The sequence below is a fragment of the Gorilla gorilla genome, chromosome 2 (genome assembly GCF_029281585.2).
Source record: "Gorilla gorilla gorilla isolate KB3781 chromosome 2, NHGRI_mGorGor1-v2.1_pri, whole genome shotgun sequence".
NCBI classification, from domain to species: Eukaryota; Metazoa; Chordata; class Mammalia; order Primates; family Hominidae; genus Gorilla; species Gorilla gorilla.
Genome location: NC_086017.1, coordinates 207,941,844 through 207,955,903, shown reverse-complemented (window position 1 = coordinate 207,955,903; position 14,060 = coordinate 207,941,844). Strand labels below are relative to the sequence as shown.

At 42.6% G+C, this 14,060-nt stretch overlaps 1 protein-coding gene across 3 annotated transcripts in view; it reads left to right on the top strand.

The window, feature by feature from the left end:
- UBXN7 (UBX domain protein 7) overlaps window positions 1–14,060 on the top strand; it is a 104,238-nt gene that overhangs the window by 67,654 nt on the left and 22,524 nt on the right. For all 3 annotated transcript variants that reach the window (XM_019024413.3, XM_019024414.3, XM_019024412.3), the window contains exon 6: window positions 12,183–12,329. In XM_019024413.3, coding sequence (XP_018879958.1) covers window positions 12,183–12,329 — 147 coding nt within the window. The remainder of the gene's footprint in view (window positions 1–12,182; window positions 12,330–14,060) is intronic.

Sequence of the window (14,060 nt, the reverse complement as noted above, 5' to 3'; positions counted from 1 at the left end):
TTTTTTGAAGGGTTTTTTATGTCTCTATCTCCTTCAGTTCTGCTTGATCTTAGTTATTTCTTGCCTTCTGCTAGCTTTTGAATGTGTTTGCTCTTGCTTCTCTAGTTCTTTTAATTGTGATGTTAGGGTGTCAATTTTAGATCTTTCCTGCTTTCTCTTGTGGGCATTTAGTGCTATGAATTTCCCTCTACACACTGCTTTAAGTGTGTTCCAGAGATTCTGTTACATTGTGTCTTTGTTCTCATTGGTTTCAAAGAACATCATTATTTCTGCCTTCATTTCGTTATGTGCCCGGTAGTCATTCAGGAGCAGGTTGTTCAGTTTCCATGTAGTTGTGCAGTTTTGAATGAGTTTCTTAATCCTGAGTTCTAATTTGATTGCACTGTGGTCTGAGAGACAGTTTGTTGTGATTTCTGTTCTTTTGCATTTGCTGAGGAGTGCTTTACTTCCAACTATGTGGTCAGTTTTGGAATAAGTGTGAAGTGGTGCTGAGAAGAAATGTATATTCTGTTGATTTGGGGTGGAGAGTTCTGTAGATGTCTATTAGGTCTGCTTGTTGCAGAGCTGAGTTCAGGTCCTGGATATCCTTGTTAACTTTTTGTCTCATTGATCTGTCTAATATTGACAGTGGGGTGTTAAATTCTCCCATTATTATTGTGTGAGAGTCTAAGTCTCTTCTTTGTAGGTCTCTAAGGACTTGCTTTTTGAATCTGGATGCATATATATTTGGGATAGTTAGCTCTTCTTGTTGAATTGACCCCTTTACCAATATGTAATGGCCTTCTTTGTCTCTTTTGATTTTTGTTGGTTTAGAGTCTGTTTTATCAGAGACTAGGATTGCAACCCCTGTGTTTTTTTCTTTTTTTTTTTTTTCTTTTTTTTTTGGAGATGGAGTCTCGCTTTGTGGCCCAGGCTGGAGTGCAGTGGCGCGATCTGGGCTCACTGCAAGCTCTGCCTCCTGGGTTCATGCCATTCTCCCGCCTCAGCCTCCCGAGTAGCTGGGACTATAGGCGCCTGCCACCACACCCTGCTAATTTTTTTGTATTTTTAGTAGAGACGGGGTTTCACCGTGTTAGCCAGGATGGTCTCGATCTCCTGACCTTGTGATCTGCCTGCCTTGGCCTCCCAAAGTGCTGGGATTACAGGCACGAGCCATCGTGCCCGGCCAACCCCTGCGTTTTTTTTGCTTTCCGTTTGCTTGGTAGATCTTCCTCCATCCCTTTATTTTGGGCCTATGTGTGTCTTTGCATGTGAGATGGGTCTCCTGAATACAGCACACTGATGGGTCTTAACTCTTTATCCAATTTGCCAGTCTGTGTCTTTTAATTGGGGCATTTAGCCCATTTATATTTAAGGTTAATATTATTGTGTGTGAATTTGATCCTGTCATTATGATGTTAGCTGGTTATTTTGCCCATTAGTTGATGCAGTTTCTTCCTAGCATCGATGGTCTTTACAATTTGGCATGTTTTTGCAGTGGCTGGCACCGGTTGTTTCTTTCCATGTTTAGTGCTTCCTTCAGGAGCTCTTGTAAGGCAGGCCTGGTGGTGACAAAATGTCTCAGCATTTTCTTGTCTGTAAAGTATTTTATTTCTCCTTCACTTATGAAGCTTAGTTTGGCTGGATATGAAATTCTGGGTTGAAAATTCTTTTCTTTAAGAATGTCGAATATTGGCCCCCACTCTTCTGGCTTGTAGGGTTTCTGCAGAGATATCTGCTGTTAGTCTGATGGGCTTCCCTTTGTGGGTAACTCGACCTTTCTCTCTGGCTGCTCTTAACACTTTTCCCTTCATTTCAACCTTGGTGAATCTGACAATTATGTGTCTTGGGGTTGCTTTTCTTGAGGAGTATCTTTGTGGTGTTCTCTGTATTTCCTGAATTTGAATGTTGGCCTGCCTTGTAGGTTGGGGAGGTTCTCCTGGATAATGTCCTGAAGAGTGTTTTCCAACTTGGTTCCATTCTCCCCATCACTTTCAGGTACACCAATCAAACATAGATTTGGTCTTTTCACATAGTCTCATATTTCTTGGAGGCTTTGTTTGTTTCTTTTTACTTTTTTCTCTAACCTTGTCTTCTCACTTTATTTCATTAATTTGATCTTCAATCACTGATACCCTTTCTTCCACTTGATCAAATCAGCTATTGAAGCTTATGCAAGCATCACGAAGTTCTCGTGCTGTGGTTTTCAGCTCCATCAGGTCATTTAAGTTCTTCTCTACACTGTTTATTCTAGTTAACCATTCGTCTAATCTTTTTTCAAGGTGTTTAGCTTTCTTGCAATGGGTTCAAACATCCTCCTTTAGCTCGGAGAAGTTTGTTATTACCGACCTTCTGAAGACTACTTCTGTCAACTTGTCAAAGTCATTCTTCATCCAGCTTTGTTCCGTTGCTGGCAAGGAGCTGCGATCCTTTGGAGGAGAAGAGGCGCTCTGATTTTTAGAATTTTCATCTTTTCTGCTCTGGTTTCTCCCCATCTTTGTGGTTTTATCTACCTTTGGTCTTTGATGTTGGTGACCTACAGATGGGATTTTGGTGTAGATGACCTTTTTGTTGATGTAGATGCTATTCCTTTTTGTTTGTTAGTTTTCCTTCTAACAGTCAGGTCCCTCAGCTGTTGGTCTGTTGGAGTTTGCAGGAGTTTCACTCCAGACCCTGTTTGCCTGGGTATCACCAGCAGAAGCTGCAGAACTGCAAATATTGCTGCCTGAGCCTTCCTCTGGAAGCTTCGTCCCAGAGGGGCAGCCGCCTGTATGAGGTGTCTGTCGGCCCCTACTGGGAGGTGTCTCCCAGTTAGGCTACACGGGAGTCAGGGACCCACTTGAGGAGGCCATCTGTCTGTTCTCAGAGCTCAAACACCATGCTGGGAGAACCACTGCTCTCTTCAGAGCTGTTAGACAGGGACGTTTAAGTCTGCAGAAGTTGTCCGCTGCCTTTTGTTCAGCTATGCCCTGCCAACAGAGGTGGAGTTTAGGGGCAGTAGGCCTTGTTGAGCTGTGGTGGGCTCTGCCCAGTTCAAGCTTCCCAGCCGCTTTGTTTACCTATTCAAGCCTCAGCAATGGCGGACACCCCTCCCTCAGCCAGGCTGCCACCTCACAGATCAATCGCTGACTGCTGCACTGGCAGTGAGCAAGGCTCCATGGGCGTGGGAACTGCCAAGCCAGGTACGAGAGAGAATCACCTTGCCTGCCAGTTGCTAAGACCTTGGGAAAAATGCGGTATTTGGGTGGGAGTGCCCCATTTTTCCAGGTAGTCTGTCACGGCTTCCCTTGGCTAGGAAAGGGAAATGATTTCCCCGACCCCTTGCACTTCCCAGGTGAGGTGGCACGCTGCCCTGCTTCAGCTCGCCCTCCGTGGGCTGCACCCGCTCTCCACCCAGTTCCAGTGAGATGAACCAGGTACCTCAGTTGGAAATGCAGAAATCGTCCGTTTTCTGCATTGATCATGCTGGGAGCTGCAGACTGGAGCTGCTCCTATTTGGCCATCTTGGAACAGCCCACCACAAACAAACAGTAGCTTAAGCAAGATGGAAGTCCAGGTTATTAGGATGATTAGCTCTGTAAAGTTATTAGAGTTGCAGAATTTTTTTCTGTCTTGTTCTGCCATCCCCTAGGTCTTGCTTGCCCTTGTCTACATGATTCAAGTTGGCTTACCACCATGTTTGCTTACTAAACAGCATGGAAGGCTCCTCTGCCTATGGAGTGGCTGTTCTTCATTCCTTCACATTCTATTTTTTATTTTTTATTTTTTGAGATGAAATCTCGCTCTTTCGCCTAGGCTGGACTGCAGTGGTGCTATCTCACCTCACTGCACGCTCCACCTCCCAGGTTCACTCCATTCTCCTTCCTCAGCCTCCTGAGTAGCTGGGACCACAGGCGCCCGCCACACGCTCAGCTGATTTTTTGTATTTTTTAATAGAGATGTGGTTTCACCATGGTAGCCAGGATGGTCTCGATCTCCTGACCTCGTGATCCACCCGCCTTGGCCTCCCAAAGTGCTGGGATTACAGGCATGACCTTCACATTCTTGATAAACCTGCTTTCACTTTACTCTATAGGCTCGCCCTGAATTCTTTCCTGCACTAGATCCAAGAACCCTCTCTTGGGATCTGGATCCGGACCCCTTTCTGGTAACATCATTCTGGCGACCACAGAAGGGACAATACTGAGGAAACCCCCAACCCAAAGGCTAACTTTGGTTAAGTGGTGGGGCCCAGTAACATCTTTCTGGCGAATCACAGAAGGGATGATACTGAAGATACCCCCGACCCAAAGGAAAATCATCTGTGAGCACCAGTTGGCTGAAGGATACCACCTTCTGTTGGGACTCAAGAGTTAGGAATGGCGCTCGCCATACAGATGCTTTCAGACTGAGGTCCTCTCTACTCTGAATGCAAGAGATCTAATAGACAGGAATATCATCGTCCCTATTAAGCATGAAGAAGTTACGGAAGTTGAATCTTATTCCCTCTACAACCCTTAGGATTAAGGGTTTTCTTGTAAAAGGGAGGGAGGAAATGTCAGAAGCATTTAAAACAGAGCAACTCCATTTTGAATGGGGGCTCGGTAAAATAAGGCTGAGACCTAGTGGGCTGCATTCCCAGAAGGTTAGACATTCTAAGTCATGGGATGAGATAGGAGGTCGGCACAAGAAACTGGTCATGCAGGCCTTGCTGATGAAACATGCTGCAGTAAAGAAGCCGGCTAAAATCCCCCAAAAGCAACATGGAAAGAAGCCGGCTAAAATCCCCCAAAACCAACATGGAAAGAAGCTGTGGCTAAAATCCCCCAAAAGCAACATGGAAAGAAGCCGGCTAAAATCCCCCAAAACCAACATGGAAAGAAGCCGGCTAAGATCCCCCAAAACCAACATGGAAAGAAGCTGTGGCTAAAATCCCCCAAAACCAACATGGAAAGAAGCCGGCTAAGATTCCCCCAAAACCAACATGGAAAGAAGCTGTGGCTAAAATCCCCCAAAACCAACATGGAAAGAAGCCAGCTAAAATCCCCCAAAACCAACATGGAAAGAAGCTGTGGCTAAAATCCCCCAAAACCAACATGGAAAGAAGCTGTGGCTAAAATCCCCCAAAACCAACATGGAAAGAAGCTGTGGCTAAAATCCCCCAAAACCAACATGGAAAGAAGCTGTGGCTAAGATCCCCCAAAAGCAACATGGAAAGAAGCCGGCTAAAATCCCCCAAAACCAACATGGAAAGAAGCCGGCTAAGATCCCCCAAAACCAACATGGAAAGAAGCTGTGGCTAAAATCCCCCAAAACCAACATGGAAAGAAGCCGGCTAAGATCCCCCAAAACCAACATGGAAAGAAGCCGGCTAAGATCCCCCAAAAGCAACATGGAAAGAAGCCGGCTAAGATCCCCCAAAACCAACATGGAAAGAAGCCGGCTAAGATCCCCCAAAAGCAACATGGAAAGAAGCCGGCTAAGATCCCCCAAAACCAACATGGAAAGAAGCCGGCTAAGATCCCCCAAAACCAACATGGAAAGAAGCCGGCTAAAATCCCCCAAAAGCAACATGGAAAGAAGCCGGCTAAAATCCCCCAAAAGCAACATGGTGATGACAGTGACCTGGCCATCCTCACCGCTCCACTCCCACCAGCGCTATGGCAGTTTACAAATGCCATGGCAACATCAGGAAGTTGCCCTGTATCCTCTAAAAAGAGGGAGGAGCCCTCAGTTCTCGGAACTGCCCAACCTTTTCCTGGAAAACTCATAAGTAATCCACTCCTTGATTAGCATATAAGCAAGAAATAAACATAAAAATTGGCAACCAGCAGCCCTTGGGCTGCTCTGCCTATGGAATAGCCATACTTTATTCCTTTACTTTCTTAATAAACTTGCTTTCACTTGAAAAAAAATAAACAGCATGGAAGAGGGAAGAGCTGATAAGGGTACACATTTCCCTTCAAGGGAACAACCTAGAAGTTGTACCCAGCACTTCTGTCTACATTCCATCTACTATTACTTGGCAGCATGGCTACACCCATTTGCAAGGGACACTAGGAAATCCAGATGCTTAGTTAAAAATTGGAGGTTCTATAAGAGGGACAAGGGGAGAATGGGTTATTTGGTACCTATAAGCAGTTTCTGCCACAGGGAGATAGTGGTAAATTATATAAAATCCTTGCCATTGTAGCATTTATAATCTAGTAGGAGAAACAGACTATAAACAAATAATGTAAAACACATACACACAAACACATATATATAATAACAGTGAATATAATACATATGTTTGTCTTTGATGGAGAGAGAGAGTGTGACATTCATTTCAAGTTATAGTAGTTGCTTGGAGAAAGAATAAAATGTAGCTGGATGCAGTGGCTCATGCCTGTAATCCCAGCACTTTGGTGGGAGGCTGAAGGGAGTAGATCACTTGAGCCCAGGAGTTTGAGACCAGCCTGGGCAATATGGTGGAACCCTGTCTCTACAAAAAGTTGAAAAAATTAGCTGGACGTGGTGGTGCACACCTGTGGTCCCAGCTACTCAGGAGGCTGGGGTAGGAGGATCGCTTGAGCCCAGGAGGTTGAGGCTGCAGTGAGCTGTGGTGGTGCCATTGCCCTCCACCCTGAGCAACACAGTGAGACCCTGTCTCAAAAGAAAAAAAAAGGAGAATAAAATACAATAAGGGAAGGAGAGAGGGGGGCTGTATTTTGTTCAGGGCCATTTGATGTGTGTGGTCTGAATTGAGTTAAGCATCTGGAAATTTCTAGTGTCCTTTGCAAGTAGATGTGTCCGTGTTGCCAAATTCAGTTTCTTCTTACAGCCAAATTGAAAGCCAGGCTGATTTCGTAGGTTCCACGTATGTTTATAATTGTGAAGAGAAAGGACTGTATTAGGAAGATTAGGGAAGATTTCTGAAAGGATGAGATATGAATAGAAACGTTAGTGAAGCGAGGGAATGTGAACGATGGGGAGGTCTGTGGGAAAATACAGTGTGAGCATACTGATGTTGGAAAGAGCTGGTACCGTCAAGAAGACCAGCTGAGTGAGCAGAGCACTGAGGCCAAATGGTCTGACCTGGGCAAGGGAATGTTTCCTACGTTTTCCTCTTTCCCCACCATGCTGTAAGCTGTATGAACACAGGGACTTCGTTTTCTTGACTGTTGTGTGTCCACAGGGTCTAAAGCAGTTTAATGAGCCTTCATAAAATCATGATTATGCCAGAAGGAATATTGTGCAGAAAGAATCAGAACAATTTCAGTAATATTTCTTCTTTTTTTTTTTTTGAGACAGAGTCTCACTCTGTCACCCAGGCTGGAGTGCAGTGGCACGATCTCGGCTCACTGCAGCCCCAACTTCCTGGGTTCAAGTGATCTGCCCAACTTAGTCCCCCAGGTAGCTGGGATTATGGGCGTGTGCCACCATGCCTGGCTAAATTTTGTATTTTTTGTGGAGATGAGGTTTTGCCACGTTGCCCAGGTTGGTCTTGAACTCCTGAGCTCCAGTGATCAACCAGCCTTGGCCTCCCAGAGTTCTGAGATTACCAGTGTGAGCCACTGGACCCGGCCAATATTTCTTATTTCATGAGAAAAAAAACCCCACATTTTAAATTGGTATCCCATTACACATGCACCTAGCTCTAATTACTAAGGATATTTTGTTAATTTCGTAAGTATTTAGTATAAATGCAAGTGAAAATATGTAGCCGAAAATGTGAAGAAGAGCCTACTTAGTAATTAATTTTTTCTTTTTCTTTTCTTTTCTTTTCTTTTTTTTTTTTTTTTTGAGACAGAGTCTCGCTCTGTCGCCCAGGCCAGAGTGCAGTGGCGCGATCTCAGCTCACTGCAACCTCCGCCTCCTGGGTTCAAGCGATTCTCCTGTCTCACCCTCCCGAGTAGCTGGGACTATAGGCACACACCACCACACCTGGCTAATTTTTTTAATTTTAGTAGAGACGAGGTTTCACCACCATATTGGTCAAGCTGGTCTCGAACTCCTGACCTCAGGTGATCCACCCACCTCGGCCTCCCAAAGTGCTGTGATTACAGGCAAGAGCCACTGCCCCTGGCAATATATAACATTTTTCTGATTAAACTTTATATTGTTTACATTTAGTTTTATTCAAATTAGGCAAATCATTGAAATTTAGAAAACGAACAAGGAAAAATAAAATTGTAATTTCCATTTCCATAAAAAAGTACTGTGTATATTTTAATATATTTTCTTCTCGACTTTATGCATATATACTTACTGAAACATATTAAATTTGTTCAAATCCTTAATTTTCTTTTTCTTTCTTTTTTTGAGGCAGTCTTGCCCTGTTGCCTAGGCTGGAGTGCAGTGGCATGATCCCAGCTCACTGCAACCTCTGCCTCCCAGATTCAAGCAATACTTGCACCTCAGCTACCCAAGTAGATGGGATTACAGGCATGCGCCACCACGCTCGTCTAATTTTAGTATCGTTAGTAGAGATGGGGTTTCGCCATGTTGACCAGGCTGGTCTTGAACTCTTGGGCTCAAACGATCAGCCCACATCGGCCTCCTAAAGTGCTGGGATTACAGGCATGAGCCACCATGCCAGGCCTAAATCCTTTTTTATCATGCCTTCCTGATGTGGCTGGTACTGGAGAGACGTTAGTCTCCCGCTGTTTTACTCTGGGGTCTCCATTATAATGGCTTTGAAATGTTGATTCAGAACAACCTAATAGATTCCAAGGATTCCAGTAATCTTCTTCCATGAGGAGATTATTTTTCTCACGGCCCACTCTCACCTCCAGTCCTTGATTCACATAATTGGTATACTTAGATTATTTTTAAGACTCTCTCTTTTTAAATTGCATATATTCAATTATTTTAAATCTTTTTAGAGATAGAGTCTTGCTGTGTTGCCCAGGGTGGTCTCGAACTCCTTGCCTTAAGCAATCCTCCTGTCTTGGCCTCCCAAGGCAGTGGGATTATAGGTGTGAGCCACTGCTCCAGACTACTGTACATATTTAAGATGTATAACATGAAGATTGGATATACATAGTAAAATGATTACTACAGTCAAGCAAATTAACCTGTCCTTACCTTCCATAATTGTCTTTTTACGTGTGTGTGTGTGTGTGGTAAGAGCACCTAATAATCTGCTCTCAGCACATTTTCAATGTATAATACGATATTATTAAGTATAGTCCTCATGTTGTACATGAGATCTCTAGACTTATTCAAGACTCTTCTTCCTTTCCTTTCCCTTCCTCCCTCCCTCCCTCCCTCCCTTCTTCCCTTCTTTCCTTCCTTCCTTTCTTTTCTTCTTTCTTTCTTTCCTTTCCTTTCTTTCTGTCTTTTCTTTCTTTTCCTTTCCTTTTTCCTTTCCTTTTTCCTTTCCTTTCCTTTCCTTTCCTTTTCTCTTCTTTTCTTTTCTTTTCTTTTCTTTCTGGCAGAGTCTCACTCTGTTGCCCAGGCTGGAGTGCAATGGCACGATCTTGGCTCACTGCAACCTCTGCCGCCCAGGTTCAAGCAATTCTCCTGCCTCAGCCTCCTGAGTAGCTGGGATTACAGGCGCCCACCACCATGCCTGGCTAATTTTGTGTTTTTAGTAGAGATGGGGTTTCACCGTGTTGACCAGGCTGGTTTTGAACTCCTGACCTCGGGTGATCCACCCACCTCGGCCTCCCAAAGTGCTGGGATTACAGGTGTGAGCCACTGCACCTGGCCTATTCAAGACTCTTTTATTCCCTCCCAATATTGTTGTTTTGTTTGAAAATTGTGTCTTCGCACCCTTCCTTTTAGCAGTAACAATTTTTTAACAATATCTTCAATGTGGTTAGTATCATTTCCAAGTTTCTTTTGCTAGTATTAGGTTTCTCCCCCATTGGAAGCTTCATGAAGGCAAGGATTTTTATATTTTAGAACTGCTATAACTTTAATATCTGTAACTGTACCTGAAACATGATAGGTACTCAGTATTTGTTGAATGAATAAATCTGAGATAATGAAAGCATGAATGTGAGTAAACAAATTTTTAAAAGCGAAAAAAAAAAGTGACTCTTCCATTTTAAACTCTGGACTTTTATTCATTTTCAGTTTTGTACATTTTTTTCTTGTCATTGTTTTTGGGGCAGACTTATGTAAATTTACCCTGTTATAGGAATACGTGCTCTCTAGTCTGTCTCTAGAATGTATGGTCATTTTTCCGTTTATTTTCAAATACTGGTTCTGTAGTTAAAGCAGCTTAATTATTCATTTATCATTCACTTTTTAAATCTTTGTCCTATAAGGAAGTAAATGGAAATATTACTTCCTATAAGCAAGGAATTATTATATTTGTATATTTTAAAATAAGCCTTTGACCAGTTAAATGCAGCTTCCTCGCTCAATATAAGGATATTTCTTTTTAGACCTTGGGTTTTCACCCATGGAATCAGTAAGCAAATATTAGAAGATAATTTATTCTGGGGCTGAGTGGGGTGACTGACACCTGTAATCCCAGGACTTTTGGAGGCCAGGGCAGGAGGATCATTTGAGGCTAGGTGTTCCAAACCAGCCTGGCTAACATAGTGAAACCCCTGTCTCTACAAAAAATATAAACAACAACAAAAAAAATAATTTATTCTGGGGGATTCATACAGAAAAAAAGCTATTTGTGAGATGATGTAGACCTTCTTAAAACAGAAGATATTCTCAGTCTCACATTTTTCAGTACCCACAAAATGATGTCCAGTATGTTCTTGGATTGTTATTACACCAAATTCATTGATTCTTAAGATTTTCCCATGTCACACTGATTTGGAAAAGAATACTGTTCTAGGATAAATTTATTCCAAAACTATGGTTTCGTGTCACTGTTCTTTCCTAGGCAAAGATTTGAGGCAGCATCTGCTTATTTGCTTTTCTGCCATTGTTTTCCACTCAGCAGCATTTCATGGGTCTTTATGCTGACAAGGGACTGACAGGCAAAAAGTACACACTAACGATTGATGTATCGACATCTGTTGTACGAATCGTAGAGTTGTTTGGGGATCATTCTCAAACATACTTGGACCTTGTAATCCCAATTTTTGGAATCTACTCCTAGGAAGACAACTCTTAAGAGAAAAAACTCTCAGCAGTTTTTACTAAAATGTTTAGGGTGATTCTCCAAAACAGCATATATGCCTAATAACTGGGATTAATATGATGTTTAAAAATGTTCCAGAAATGATGTTGAAGAAAACAAAGTAAAATATACACACCAATTGCATTCATTAAAAAGAAGTATAATTCGCTGGGCGCGGTGGCTCATGCCTATAATCCCAGCACTTTGGGAGGCTGAGATGGGTGCGTCACCTGAGGTCAGGAGTTCGAGACCAGCCTGGCCAACATGGTGAAACCCCGTCTCTTTACTAAAAATATATAAAAAATTAGTCAGGCATGGTGGCACACACCTGTAATCCCAGCTACTCGGTAGGCTAAGGCAGAAGAATCACTTGAACCTAGTAGGTGGAGGTTGTAGTGAGCCGAGATCGTGCCATTGTGCTCTGACTTAGGCAACAAGAGCAAAACTCATCTCAAAAAAAAAAAAAAAAATTGTTGATGGAGGTTGCAAGAGAATAAAATTATGTGACTTGTTGATCTTAAGTTTGTTGAATCCTTTTCAGGTAAAGATGTTTAAACATACCTTAAAAATTCAGCCATTACCGGTCATGACGAGTCACACCTGTAATTCCAGCACTTTGGGAGGCCAAGGTGGACGGGTCATTTGAGGTCAGAAGTTCGAGACCAGCCTGGCCAACATGTTGATACCCCTCTCTACTAAAAATACAAAAATTAGCCAGACGTGTTGGGGCACGCCTTTAATCCCAACTACTTGGGAGGCTGCGGCGGGAGAATCACTTGAACTCAGGAGGTGGAGGTTGCAGTGAGCCGAGACTGCCCCACTGCACTCTACCCTGGGCGATAGAGTTAGACTCTGTCTCAAAAAAAAAAAAAAGAAAGAAAGAAAGAAAAAATCAGCCATTATAACAAATAACTGGATAAAAGAGAAATGAGTTCATTTAAATTTGAGAAGTGCTTGAAATGGACAGTATAGCTATACATGCATATGCGAAGTAAATATATAGAATGTGTAAATGCTGAAAACTCTAGATGTCATATCTGGCAAAAACAGTATTTTTAATGAAAGACAACAACCTCTGAACAACTACGGAAACATCTGTCACCAAGTAGAAATTATTTCTAATAAATGTGTAACTTTACTCTTGCAGGCCAAAGAGTGTGGCCAGATGCAAAATAAGTGGCTGATGATAAACATTCAAAATGTTCAAGACTTTGCATGTCAGTGCCTCAACCGCGATGTGTGGAGCAACGAAGCTGTGAAGAATATTATCCGGGAACATTTCATTTTCTGGCAGGTGAGAAGGAGAGTTAATCAGAAGTTTTGTAGAATTTTACTTTTGTAGTGTGGGTTGTTGAGGGAAAGGAATTGGGTTATAATGAATTAAGACATTTAAAAAAAGGTAAAACCGGCTGGGGGCAGTAGCTCACGCCTATAATCCCAGCACTTTGGGAGGCTGAGGCCGGCGGATCACCTGAGGTCAGGAGTTTGAGACCAGCCTGGCCAACATGGTGAAACCCTGTCTCTCCTAAAAATAAAAAAATTAGCCAGGTGTGGCAGCGGGCACCTGTAATCCCAGCTTACTCGGGAGGCTGAGGCAGGAGAATCACTTGAACCCGGGTAGCGGAGATTGCAGTGAGCCAAGATCGCACCATTACACTCCAGCCTGAACAATAGAGCTAGACTCTGTCTCAAACAAAACAAAACAAACAAACTGTACTGTTCAGTAGAAATATATTGTAAGCTGTACACATAATTTACATTTTTCCAGTAGCCACATTAAAAAAGATTAATCAAAATAGATGAAATTAACTTTAATAATGTATTTGGTTAAATCAATATATCTATATAACTAATACAAAAATAATGAGATGATCTGCATTTATTTGGTGTTGAGTTTTCAAGATATTGTTTGTATTTTATACTTACACCCCTTCTCCATTTGGAGTAGCAAGATTTCAGGTGCTTCAGTAGCCACTTGTGGGTAGTGGTTGCTGTATTAGACAGTGCAGGTATAGAAGATCTTGAAGTAATTGGAAGCATTTGGCTAAGACTTAGATTTTAGCTTGAGTTTGATACTTTTTAACTCTGTGTTCTTAGACATGTCACTTTAGTCTTCCCAGCTAATGAGATAAGGTTACAGACCTTGTATCATTTTTCCCCCACTGTGAGACAGGGTTTTGCTCTGTCACCCAGGCTGCAATGCAGTGGCATGAACATGGCTCAGCCTTGACCTCCTGGGCTCAAATGATCCTTCCACCTCAGTTTCTTGAGTAGTTGGGACCACAAACATGCACCACTATGCCCATATAATTTTTTTTTTTTTTTTTGGTAGAGATGGGGTCCTGCCATATTGCCCAGGCTCGTCTCGAACTCCTGGGCCCAAGCCATCTGCTTCCCTTGGCTTCCCAAAGTGCTGGGATTATAGGCATGAATCACCATGCCGGCTCAATTTTTTTTTTATTTTGTGAAAAGTTATAGAAAATAAAAACTTATGAAGGAGCTTATTTGTTTCCCCTACTGTAAGATATGCTATTAATGTTATTAATTTGCCTGTTTATATTTTACAGGCCCCTAAATTTAATGTAACTTTAATGGTAAAATTCCTTGTATTTTATTCAACAAATATTGATCGAGTAGCTCTTTGCTTAGCACTATGCTGGACTCTTGAGCTTATAATCTTTTTTTCTTTCTTTCTTTTCTTTTCTTTCTTTTTTTTTTTTTTTTAATAAATGGACAGGGTCTTGCTCTGTCACCCAGGCCGGAACACAGTGGTGCAGTCATAGCTCACTGCAGGCTCTAACCCCTATAGGCTCAAGGGATCTTCCCACCTCAGTCTCCTGAGTTGCTGGGATTATAGGTGCACACCATTAAACCTGGCTAATTTAAAAACAAACAAAAAAAAACAAAAAAACTTCTCGTGGAGATGCCCAGGCTGGTCTCAAACTCCTGGCCTCAAGCTGTCCTCTGCCTCTGCCCTACAAAGTGCTAGGGTTATAGGTGCGAGCCACCATGCGGAGCCATAATC